Source organism: Bubalus kerabau, chromosome 5 (genome assembly GCF_029407905.1).
Source record: "Bubalus kerabau isolate K-KA32 ecotype Philippines breed swamp buffalo chromosome 5, PCC_UOA_SB_1v2, whole genome shotgun sequence".
In the NCBI taxonomy this organism is placed as follows: Eukaryota; Metazoa; Chordata; class Mammalia; order Artiodactyla; family Bovidae; genus Bubalus; species Bubalus kerabau.
Genome location: NC_073628.1, coordinates 40,744,821 through 40,757,295, shown reverse-complemented (window position 1 = coordinate 40,757,295; position 12,475 = coordinate 40,744,821). Strand labels below are relative to the sequence as shown.

At 39.1% G+C, this 12,475-nt stretch overlaps 1 protein-coding gene across 10 annotated transcripts in view; it reads left to right on the top strand.

Moving 5' to 3' along the window:
* Nucleotides 1–12,475, top strand: part of DLG2 (discs large MAGUK scaffold protein 2) — a 1,420,652-nt gene that overhangs the window by 801,851 nt on the left and 606,326 nt on the right. For all 10 annotated transcript variants that reach the window (XM_055581486.1, XM_055581487.1, XM_055581493.1 and 7 more), the window contains one exon: nt 9,434–9,578. In XM_055581486.1, the coding sequence (XP_055437461.1) occupies nt 9,434–9,578 (145 nt within the window). The remainder of the gene's footprint in view (nt 1–9,433; nt 9,579–12,475) is intronic.

Below are 12,475 nucleotides of genomic sequence, written 5' to 3'. Positions count from 1 at the left end.
GGAGAGTAGCTGCTATTTGCCGCAGCTAGACAAAGCCCGCGTGCATTGGTGAAGACCCAGCCCAGCCATAAGTAAATAAGTAAAATTTAAGAAAAACATAAAAAACAAAGGATCTATAGTCAAATAAGTCAACTGGTATCTCACCTCTCTTGTAGAGTCTCAGCAAACTTTAGCATGTTTAGGAGTCTGTGAAGTCTTCCAGTCAAGGAACTAATTTAACTTTGATTAGTACCATAGCTTTCAAATATATTCTATTATGAAACCCTTTTTTTTTTTTTAAGGAACACTTATGAGACACCTACTTTTTAGTGGAGTCACTCTGGTATGTGCTATGTGTGAGCATCTCTTATTTTTATTCCAAAATCTGCATCGTATGGTGAGAACATAAATAGATTTAGGGAGGATGAGTAGAAACAGTTTAATATTCAGAATGAGTATTAATTGTGAGGACCCAGTATCACTGTGTTTCACTCAAATATCAATAAGAAAATCATCTTGAAGACCATGCAGATATGTAGACATTATCTGAATAATGAAAAGGACTTTAAAGCACTTGGTTTAGACCAACCTTAGATAAGAACTGAAGCTGTAACTGCCTCTGCACAGAGCTCTTCCTCTTTAAAAAAGATCTTTCACCCCCGGCACCTCCTGACTCCAACACTTGAGAGATGGATAGGGCAGTCATTGCTGCTCTTCTTACTTTCCGGAAAAGAAAGTTGGACCTCAAAGATGCAAACATTCAGGATGGGGAGCACGGGTATACCTGTGGCGGATTCATTTCGATGTTTGGCTAAAGTTTAAAAAGAAAATAAAATTAAAAAAAAAAGAGAGAGAAATGTGGGACAATGTTTTGAAAAGTAACATAGAGGTAGGTACAAAAGCCACACGTGAAATGATCTGAAGAAAAAAAATTAAGTGCATTAAAGTGATTACTGCAACTTTGCTTAAGAGAACCCAAACCTGGAAATAACCGAAATTTCTCACAATAATGTGGATTTGGGACTTCCCTGGTGGTCCAGTGGTTAAGACTCCATCTTCTAAGGCAGGGGATGAGGGTTCAACCCTGGTCAGAGAACTAAGAGCCCACATGCCATGGAGCAACTAGACCTGTGTGCTGAGACAACTAGAGACAATGAAGACCCAGTGTAGCCAAAAATAAATAAATAAAGACAATGGATTTAAAAAAAAAAAAAAAGATGCAAACAGATTTTCAATATTATATAACGAATAAATTGCGAGATTAGATTCAAACCCAGATAGCAATTTTCTAAAACCACAGTCCTTTCAGCAGTTAACTCAACCCCTCTGGTTCTCAATCTTGGTTATGTGTTTGAATCTCATGGTAAGCTCTTGAATGCTATGCATGCCCAGGCCTCAGTCAACTCTGAATAATCAAACCAGAAATCTCTGGGGGTAGGACCCAGGCCTCATTTATATATATTTTAAGTTTTCTAAATGAGTCTGTTAATGTGCAGCCAGGTTAAGAACCACAGTCCCGCCTTAACTTAATCCCATCCTGGGCAGCCCTGCTGCTCAACTGCTTCTCCTGAGGATGATTTCCGAGATAACTAATACTCATTCTATCTAGCTGGTTTAGCATCATTTAGCAATTTCCAGTAATGGGTTGAAAGACATTTAGAAATAGTTCACCCTTCAGAATCTGTCTCCTATAGTTAGATTACATTCTGAAACACTAAGAAAAAAAAAAGCTGGATAATTATTTCCCGGTTGTTGTTGTCGTTGTTAAGTCATTAAGCCGTGTCCAGCTCTTTTGTGATCTCGTGGATTGTAGCCCACCAGGTTCCTCTGTCCATGGGATTTCTCAGGCAAGTATCCTGGAGTGGGTTGCCATTTCCTTCTTCTCCAGGGGATATTCCCAACCCAGGGATCGAACTCATGGTTTCCTGCATGAGCAGGCAGATTCTTTACCACTGAGCCACCAGTGAAGCATTATTTCTTGGACTCCCTTTTAATTTCTCTCAAGTGCATTAAAATTACAACATAATGCAAATACAATGAATTATTTTATTTAAGGGTTAAAGGGTTTAACATAAAGAGCTTTTATATAAAGGAGTAAAGCCTTCCATTATATTATTTCTTTCGCTTATATTCAGTTTAATAACCCTGTTAATAAAACTTGCTCTAGTCATCATATATTGGTAGCTACTACAGAGGAGTAGTTTTAAAATTCTTTTAACACACCCCACAGTAAAACACAAAAAGTTCCCTCTAGTAGATGTATATTTCTGTACTCTAAATGCATTCATATGTTGTTATGGTAACATATTATGCACATTTTAAACCATACACACACAAAAGAAAATGAAGTAGGAAATGGCACCCCATTTCAGTATTGTTTGAAAAATCCTGTGGACAGAGGAGCCTGGTGAGCTGCAGTCCTTGGGGTCGCAAGAGTCAGACATGACTTAGCTACTGGACATGCACAAAAAAATAGGTTAAGATCAATGTGATAAACATTAATAAAAATGTTAATATTTCTTCCTGCACCCAGCGGATTGCCCTGGAGTCCCTATCATGCTGTTCATTTGCTGACCGCTGCCACAGAGAAAGCTGGAGTCAATCAAAACATCACTGGCACTTGCTCTCTCTGTGTCTATGGAGTGAAAGGTGAAGAAATGCATCAATGATTAATGAAGGAGGAAGAAATGCACACTGTTGAAGCTTTGATTATGTCCCTCATAAGCCGATGTGACCCGGCACTCATGCTTTGTCCCAGTCTTTCATTGTTACGTCCCGTGCCTGACGCACAGTGAGTGTCCAATGAAATGACCTTCATTCTTCATCCTCTCCTCTCTCAGTCAGCCCACAAATGTAAAATAGAAGCACAGCACAAATGCCTCATTCTTCCTTAAAATAGGACATTTTTATTACTTTTCCTTTTATATGCCACATTATTTTTTCAAACTTATTTAGTGGATATTTCAATGTTTATTAACTAGCTCTATTTACAGTATATCAGCTGAGGAAATACAAAGATGAAAACAATCTAATCTTTGCCCTTGAGAAGGTCAGTCTTCAAGATGGATAGAGGCACTGCAGGAGTCAGTGTTTTATAAGATCGTTTTCATAGAAAGAACCTTGAACAGGAAAAACTGTTTCCAACATTAGGATCAACAGAAGTACCATGTCTGATTATGAAGTTTGATTGTTATTCATATGCTGCTTTATATTATAGTGTCTTTTCAGGTTCATGGTATTATTTAATTCTCAAAAACAAAGTAAATCAATCAGTATTACCCTGTTTTACACAGAAGAAAATTAATATTTAGTAAACATGTTGTTGTTCAGTCCTGAGTCACGTCCAACTCTTTGCAACCCCATGGATTGCAGCATGCCAGGCTTCTCTGTCCTTCACCATCTCCTGGAGTTTGCTCAGATTCATGGCCATTGAGTCAGTGATGCTATCTAAACATCTGATCCTCTGCCACCCTCTTCTCCTTTTGCCTTCAATCTTTACCAGCATCAGAGTCTTTTCCAATAAGTCAGTTTTTCGCATCAGGTGGCCAGAGTATTGGAGCTTCGGCTTCAGCATCAGTCCTTACAGTGAATATTCATGGTTGAGTTCCTTTAGGATTGACTAGTTTGATCTCCTTGCTGTCCAAAGGACTCTTAGGAGTCTTTTCCAGCACCACAATTCAAAAGCATCAATTCTTTGGCACTCAGTTCTCTTTATGGTCCAACTCTCACATCTGTATATGACTAGAAGAAAATTAATACTCAGTAAATATATTAACTACAAAATTCATAAAACTAGAAACTGATAGCAGATCAGAGTCTACATTCAAAATTACTCTCATTATACCAGGTTGCCTTCATTTTTAAAAACACCTAGGTTTTAAATGTGGCTATTATTTCTCATAAATCTAACTAGTCACTGGGCATGATAAATCAACTTCCTTCTTTCCCATTCCAATTTTCTGTTACTCATCAGATCATATTATATGTGTTTCATAAAGAGGCTACTGCACTTAATTTCTATTCTCCCTTATTTAAGGTTTCAGTTCTTGTTCATTTTAATAATGAACCATCCATCCTTAGAGAAAAGTGAACGTCACTAATTCTCTCTGTCTTCCGTGGAATATTTTGGTATTTTTTTTCCCTTTCCATCACTCAGTCATGTTTGACTCTTTGCAACCCCATGGACTATACAGTCCATGGAATTCTCCAGGCCAGAATACTGGAGTGGGTAGCCTTTTCCTTCTCCTGGGGATCTTCCCAACCCAGGGATCGAACCCAGGTCTCCCGCATTGCAGACAGATTCATTACCAACTGAGCTATCAGGGAAGCCCCCAAAAAGCGAAAGTCACTCAGTCCTGTCTGACTCTTTGCAACCTAGGCCGAAATTCTCCAGGCCAGAATACTGGGGTGGGTTGCCATTCCCTTCTTCAGGGGATCTTCCCAACCCAGGGACTGAACCCAGGTGTCCCGCACTGCAGGCGGATTCTTTACCAGCTGAGCCTGAAATTTGTAAGGTTTTTTTTTTTTTTACAGTGTTTCTAGAGTGTCACATTTCCTTGTTGTGTGTCTTAGTGCAACTTTTATGTCGCTAATACTCCCAGTTTGTCTCACCACGTTGCTATTCCTGAATGACTATGGAAAGGTCAGTGTCTCACCATCTGTACATAGCTCATTTCTCCTATCATACCTTCTCATGCCCCTACACCTCCCACCTTTGTACCATCGCATGTGTATTTGCTAACACTTATTTGAATTCCCACAACACTTACCGTCTTCCTTTCTTACAAGTCTCCAGGCACCTCTTTCTTCAGCCTCCTTTGTCAGCATCATGCTCCTGCTTCCATTTGAGAGAGTGAGTCATCTCACCTCCAATCTCTCTGTCTTGGCCTTGGTCCTCTGTCCTATTGAAATACATGGCCAGGCTGTACACGAGTTCCTTCTATGTTGCACACCCCACAGAAACACTTCATTCAAATGCACATGACTTTTTTTTTCTGAAACCAGGCCAGTTGCTCAGTGTTCACCATGATAGGCAGATACTTGATGCAAAAAAAAAGGAAAAAGAAAAGGAAAAAAAACAATGAAAAACAATGACAAGAGTACCCAGCCAATCAGTAAAATGTCCCTTCTCTCTGTGTACAATCAGCTCCAGCTGTAGGCCCTTTATCTTGAGAGTTCAGAGGATAATGCACACATATAATTAACCCAAATAAACCCACTTTCGTGAAAAACATTTTGAAGACTTCAGCACAAAAGAGCATTTTTTGGGTCCAGATCCTGTACTATTCTGAATTTTTTAAAAGACCGCACAGAAGCCTCATCAACAGTACTCTAATTAAACTCATCAGTTCGCAGATGTTTACAGGAAAATGCTCAGCGAAAATTTTCACCAAGAATTCCTGTTTCCTGAGGAGAGAAACGGATGATGACAATGTACAGGAGCTAACAATAATGAGCACTTTAATGAGCCTGCCACTTTACATGGGTCAGTATATTTAAATCAGTAACCTATTTGAGGCAGTGATTCTTCTCATACCTATTTTACAGATGTCAAAACTGAGGCTAAGTAGGTTAAACAAGGTTTTCAAAGTCAGTTAGGTAGTGTCAGGACCACAACAAGTCCTGGTTTGTGTGACTCAAAAGCGTGTGCTCTTAACCACTACATTATTTTGCAAGTATCATACCGTCTTCCATGACGGAAATCAGTGTAGATTTTCCAACACTTCACAGTCACCAAAGAGAGTCTGACTGAACTGCTGCTGCTGCTGCTAAGTCGCGTCAGTCGTGTCCGACTCTGTGTGACCCCATAGGCGGCAGCCCACCAGGCTCCGCTGTCCCTGGGATTCTCCAGGCAAGAACACTGGAGTGGGTTGCCGTTTCCTTCTCCAATGCATGAAAGTGAAAAGTGAAAGTGAAGTCACTCAGTCGTGTCCGACTCTCAGTGATCCCATGGACTGCAGCCTACCAGGCTCCTCCATCCATGGAATTTTCCAGGCAAGAGTACTGGAGTGGGGTGCCATTGCCTTCTCCGCTGACTGAACTACTACTATTTTAAATTACCAGTATGTCCCCCAATATCCTCTTTCTCCTCACTCCTCACTTCCGACCTCTCCTCCGCTTCTGTTTTCTGCTCTAAAGATTTTTTCCTGGTGGTCTGAGAGTCTGTTAAGGGAGTCATTCTCAGAAAACACACTTAAAGATAACATTTTCTAGCTTGTTCCAAGGCTCAACATCAAGATGGAGGAAGTGCAATTTAATAAGTGCTGGCCACATCTCTTTTTCACTGATAATCTAATGAGCTGTGTGCTTTCTATATCCTGGGGAGAGAGACAGTGAGCACCTGTCAGAAACAGAGCTTTTGTGCCACTTGTAATCTAATCCAGTTGGTTTCTGGCCTTTAGGGTCTTTATCCATTGGCTCCTCTCTGTTTATGGCAATAAATTCTTCCCCTCTTCTCTTTTTTCAATATAGATATTTCTAGGGTGCATGGTCACAGTATTCAGAGCTACCTTAGGCAACCATCTTTTAAGACAAGACAGTTCTATACATTTTAAACCATTTTATATGAGCATTATTTGTAAATATTCATTATCTAGGTATAAGTGGTAGTCCTTAAAAAAAAGTGATTGGTCAAACATATAAAAAGGTTTTGGAGAAACAGATATATCAAGCAACTTTCCATTTTATTTATTTTTGACTTTGTCAGTGTATTTGGCTGATGCAATATGTTGTCATCACTGGATTCAGCAAGAAGGATAATGATTGCTCAGGCTTTTATAACACTTAGGCATTCACATCACTTCCATATGCAAACTTAGAAAGAGACTCTGTTCTCCTAAAGGAAGAAAGAATAGATAATGTAAGTCCTAGGAACCAACACTCAAGGGCTGTCTTGTTTTCGTCTTTCCAGCAGGACTGTAATCCAACTGATAACTTTGCCACTTGGGGGCTGTGTGACCTCTCTGTTGCTGTGTTAATCTCTTCAGATATTAGTTTTTCCCAGAGTAGGTCTAATTATTAATGTCTACCTCATGGAGCTATACTGGAGTGGGTAGCCACTCCCTTCTCCAGTGTATCTTCCAGACCCAGGGATTGAACCCAGGTATCCTGCATTGCAGGCAGATTCTTTACTGTCTGAACCAGCAGGGAAGCCCCATGGAGCTATAACCAGGATAAATTATGTAACTTACGTCAAAATATACACATAGTATTTCCAAGATATATGACATACAGGTGCTAAATAAATGTTAGCTCTTATTAGTATTACTATCATTTTTGCTATTTGTCTAAAAGCTGCCATCATCAACTGTGTTTACCATGCCTGTAGTCCCGCAACAATCCCACTCTGCATGGGTCTAGTTTTCTATCCATTCATTTCATAAACAGCTATGAAATGTGAAATTTAGTAGAATGCGAGTCTCATTCACATGGGAGCGGGGACTGTGTCCATCTGAAAGAAGCAATAGGGATGAGTGGTTAAGAGTTTCTGGAACCAAATCATCTGGCTTTGATTTCTGCCTCTACTACGATTAGGTAAATGACTTTGGGCAAGTTTTTTTAACCACTTGGAGACATGCTTTTCTCATCTGTAAAATGAAAGTAATTATATGGCTAGTCCATAGGCTATTGAGAGATTTGATGTGTTAATATATATAAAATGATTTCGAACAATGCCTGACATGAAATAAGGCTTTGTAAGTGTCTGCTGTAATTAGGATTATCATTCTTATTGTTTTATCACTATATCTCTAACATGTAGAACAGTGACTGACACGTAATAGGTATGTAACAAACGTTTGATCAATGAATGAACAAGTACAAAAGAGTTAAGAGAATGTTACTTCTCTAGAAGAGAACGGTAGAGACATTTACAACTTAATGGAGAGCTCACGTTCCATTCTGTTCCAGGGTCCCTGACCTGGCTGCACCATCAAGGATTAAGTGGCACATGGAATTTATGCAACAACATGAAGCAAAAATAAAAAGCAATGCTACAAGGTGTTAAATGACTGAAGTGTTGATTAGATACTACAGAGAATATGTGGGAATCCAAGCTATTTTATTTACATTTATATTACATTGATTTGAATTCCACATCATTTCAGCAGAAACCAACTAAAGAATTGCTACATATAAAGAAAAATAGGAGTCAAGTAAGGATAACCTAGGTATTTAAAATATTGCCTCAGTATTTGAAAACCATTTAAGAGAAGGTGCCTCAGAGACCCACTGTAAGCCACCGCCATGAAGGAATAATTGCACTGGTATCACAGGCTTTTCTCTCCAACAGAGAGAAGTGGCTGTTAAAGCCGACTGCAGCAAGGTACTCTTGAACCTGTTCATTTGAAAAGCTCTATGTTCCAACATTAGCACTCTTTCCTTAGAAAACAGACTCATGTTAAATGACATTTTGATGGGAACAATTTTTAAAGTGAGAAAAGCCAAGCCTGGTGAAGCTGTGGGAAGACAGGGCTCTGATATATCTGCAGTATAAGAGGAAACTGGCTCATGTTTCCATAGGGCACTTTGGAAATAGGTACCAGAGGCCTTGGGATTCCCTGGTGGCTCAGACAGTAAAGTATCCACCTGTAATGCAAGAGACCTGGGTTCGATCCCTGAGTTGGGAAGATCCCCTGGAGGAGGACATGGCAACCCACTCCAGTATTCTTGCCTGGAGAATCTCCATGGACAAAGGAGTCTGGTGGGCTACAGTCTACGGGGTCACAAAGAGTCAGACATGACTAAGCGGCTAAGCATGCGCCAGAGGCTTTATCATAGTCATTTAATTTGGTCCAGTGTTCATTTGTATGATTTATCCTGAAGACATCATCAGAGTGGTACACAAATATAGAAAACAGTTTATTGAAACACCATTTGAAATAAACTAAATGTGGTTTAGAGATTAGTTAAATCATTATGTTAAGGCACAGTGATTTATAGGAAACAAAACTCATCTTGTTGAAATATATACATGATTGAGGCAAATGGTCGCTTGAAGTTGAAAAGCACATTCCAAAACAGTGTGTGTAATATGGTCACAATCATTCAAAGATATATATCCATACAGGGAGATTATGGATAATTTTTATTTTCATCTGTTGTTTTCGTTTTCTTCCATGAACGTATATTGCTTTTGTAATCAGTCACTATAGCATAAGAAAGACATTTGACCTCTTTGTTCCATTTTCCACAAGAGTATTCTGATTTCTAATATAATATATTGCTTCCTCATAGGAAAAGGCAGAAACAGCCTTATTTTTTTAGTATCTGTACCTTATCCCCTTTGGCTAATGCCATTAATTCCTCTGTTCTGTCAAAGTATAGATACTGGACTGTAATAATTATGATTTATTCTTTGCTTAAGCTCATAATTTTGTATATCTTCTTGCCTGGATAGTTCTGGCTAATCGCCTGCATAGATTTGGCTCTAACAATGAATTTTTCCCACTTTCAGGTAAACAACTACAGTTTAGAAGAAGTAACACATGAGGAGGCAGTAGCAATATTGAAGAACACATCAGATGTAGTTTATCTAAAAGTTGGCAAACCCACCACCATTTATATGACTGATCCTTATGGTCCACCTGATATTACACACTGTAAGTACCATGCTTAGAGTCATCTTTGAACAGCAGGCCGGGTTTTCAAAATTGGAATTCTGTAAAACTTGGCACAATCTTCTGCTTCCACCTTCACTCTTGTTTAGCCTGTGGAAATACCGCAGAGGGATCTTGTACTTCACTTGCCTTGGGGGTCTTAGCTGATGAGTTGGCAGGTCCACCATTACAGAAAAGCTTAATAATGTATGTTATGGACAGTGTGATTACAACAACATAAGAGCAACACTGTTTTTTTAAACTGAGGTATAGTTTACATACCATGTATTATTAATTTCTGCTGTACAGAAAAATGATTCACTTATTCATATATATATATATATATTCTTTTTCATATTCTTTTCAATTATGGTTTATCACAAAATATTGAATATAATTCCCTGTGCTATACAGTGGAATCTTGTTGCTTGTCCATTCTATATTTAATAGTTTGCATCTGCTAACCCCAGACTCCCAATCTATCCTTCCCTAACCCCCACTTTCCCTTGTCAACCACAAGTCTCTTCTCTATATGTGTGAGTCTATTTCTATTTCATTGATAGGTTCATATCTTCAGTTCCCCATATAAATGATATGTGGTATTTGTCTTTCTTTTTCTGATTTAACTTCACTTTGTATGGTAATCTCTAGGTGCATCCTGGTTGCTGCAAATGGCATTATTTCATTCTTTTTCATGACTGAGTAGTATTCCAAGGGGGGAACTCGTTTTTAAAAAATTTTGATTTAGAGTAACCATTTCTGGGAGCTTAATTGCAGCTTTACAATGTTGCATTCGTTTCTGCTGTGCAGCAAAGCAAATCAACTATACGTACACATGTATCCACTCTTTTTCAGATTCCCTTCCCGTTTAGGTCACCGCAGAGCACTGAGTAGAGTTTCCTATGCTGTACAGTAGGTTTTCATTAGTTTTCATAGGTTATTCATTTTTAAGAAGTTTAAATTTACTTATTTTTTAATTGAAGGATAACTGCTTAACAGGATTGTGTTGGTTTCTGCCAAACATCAGCATGAATCAGCCATAGGTGCAGCTGTGTCCCCTCCCTCTTGAACCTCCCTCCTGCCTCCCACCCCATGCCACCTCTCTAGGTTGTTAGAGCCCCAGTTTGAATTCCCTAAGTCATATAGCAAATTCCCATTGGCTATCAGTTTTGCATATGTTAATATAAATTTCCATGCTACTCTCTCCATCAACCCCACCCTCCCCTTCCTTCCCCCCATCTCCGTGTCCATAAGTCTGTTCTCTATGTCTGTGTCTCTGTTGCTGCCAAGGGCCAACACATTTTTAAAGGCTATTTCTCAAGCCCCTAAAGCACAATAGCTCTCATGCCATAATAGTCTCTCTCCCTAGTTCAAATCTATATAGTAACAGAATGGAAAAGGAGGAGACTGGCAAAATAAACTGGGGAGAGCACTGTTCTTCCTGGGGAAGAGGATCTTGCCCTCAAATGGTGAAATCATGCTCCTTAATCACCATCCTTATAGTTCTAACCTTTATCAGAATTTAATATATTGGCAAGAAAGCCAGATAAAATTTTCAGTCACTAGGACAGTGGAGATGGGCTGGAGGTGGGGGCTTCTTGAGCAACAACTAACAATGAGATGTTGTGCTTGGTTCTCACAATGTCCATTTCTACATAAGCCCCATGGTTTCCCCTCTTCTTAATAGGTCAACAAGAAGATTCTCTCTCTGGGGACTAGATTTGGAAGCAATTCATTTTTCTGATGTGAGTTAAAGGGACAGTTTTGGCAGCATCAGTAAAAGTGCTCATTCTGAAATCTTGAGCAACCAGTTGTGAGACTGAGAACTCATAATGTCTTCAGGTCCTGTTATTAATTAGTACTATGCTCTTAAGCAAGTCGTTTAACCTCTTTTAGATTTGGATGTTTCTCTTGAGGGAAATTTAAATGTTGAATGATTTTGTTACCTGCCCATTACATCAGCTACTGGTTTTCTTAATGATTGTAAAATGACTTCCCTCAGAATATGTCTTTTTGTCAAGCAAGCAGTAAGGTGAGATCAGCCTTACCTTAGGAGATTAAAGAGTTTTAACTTTCAGAGTTTTTCAAGCCAAATAAAGAAAAATCAGTCTTCAGGCTCTGTGAGCTTCTTCTTGATGGGCATATAGGACATTTCTTCTTTCTGTCAGAAGAAAAAAGGAGAAAACAAAATTTGCTATTCAATTCAAGAAATATAAATTTCTTTATATATGAGAGTAATTTCAGTACATGCAAAATACCTTATAAGGTAATATGTGAGATCCACAGGAGATACAGTCCTGGCCTTCACTGAAAGGAAGGTTAATTCAGGTAGATAAGTAACAGCAGTATTTGGCAAACTGAGAGGGGATGTACATGCCATGAGAGAGGTAAAAAGAAATGTCCTTTGGGCACTCAGAGGAAAAGGATATCTCCTGTCTTTGGAAGACCAGAAAAATCTTTATGCAGAAGGTAGCATTTGAATTGTATCTTGAAAAAATGGATAAGATTTCAGTATCAGAGATGGGAGAAGAGGCAGAAGTTTTAGGTAGCTGGTAAAGTGGAGCAAAAATACAGATATTAGGAAGAACAGGGTTTATTTAGGGACCATAGGAGATGTATAAGAGGGGATACCAAAATGAGTCAGTCTTCCAAGAATAATAAAAGGGAAAGTTTATATTCAGTACAATAGTAGCAATGGAGAGTGTGTAAGCAAGAGAACGTCATGATCAGACCTGCATTTCTCAGTGTATAAAATGGATCTGGAGAGAGAGCAGGGACAGGAGACCCAGGTAGCTTTTTAGTCACCCAAAAGCGGGGTGAATTGGGGTGGAGGAACCGAAAAGAAAGGCCCGAGTTCTTAGCTTTTCTGGGATGGGAGAATAGTGTGTTTAGGGATTAAA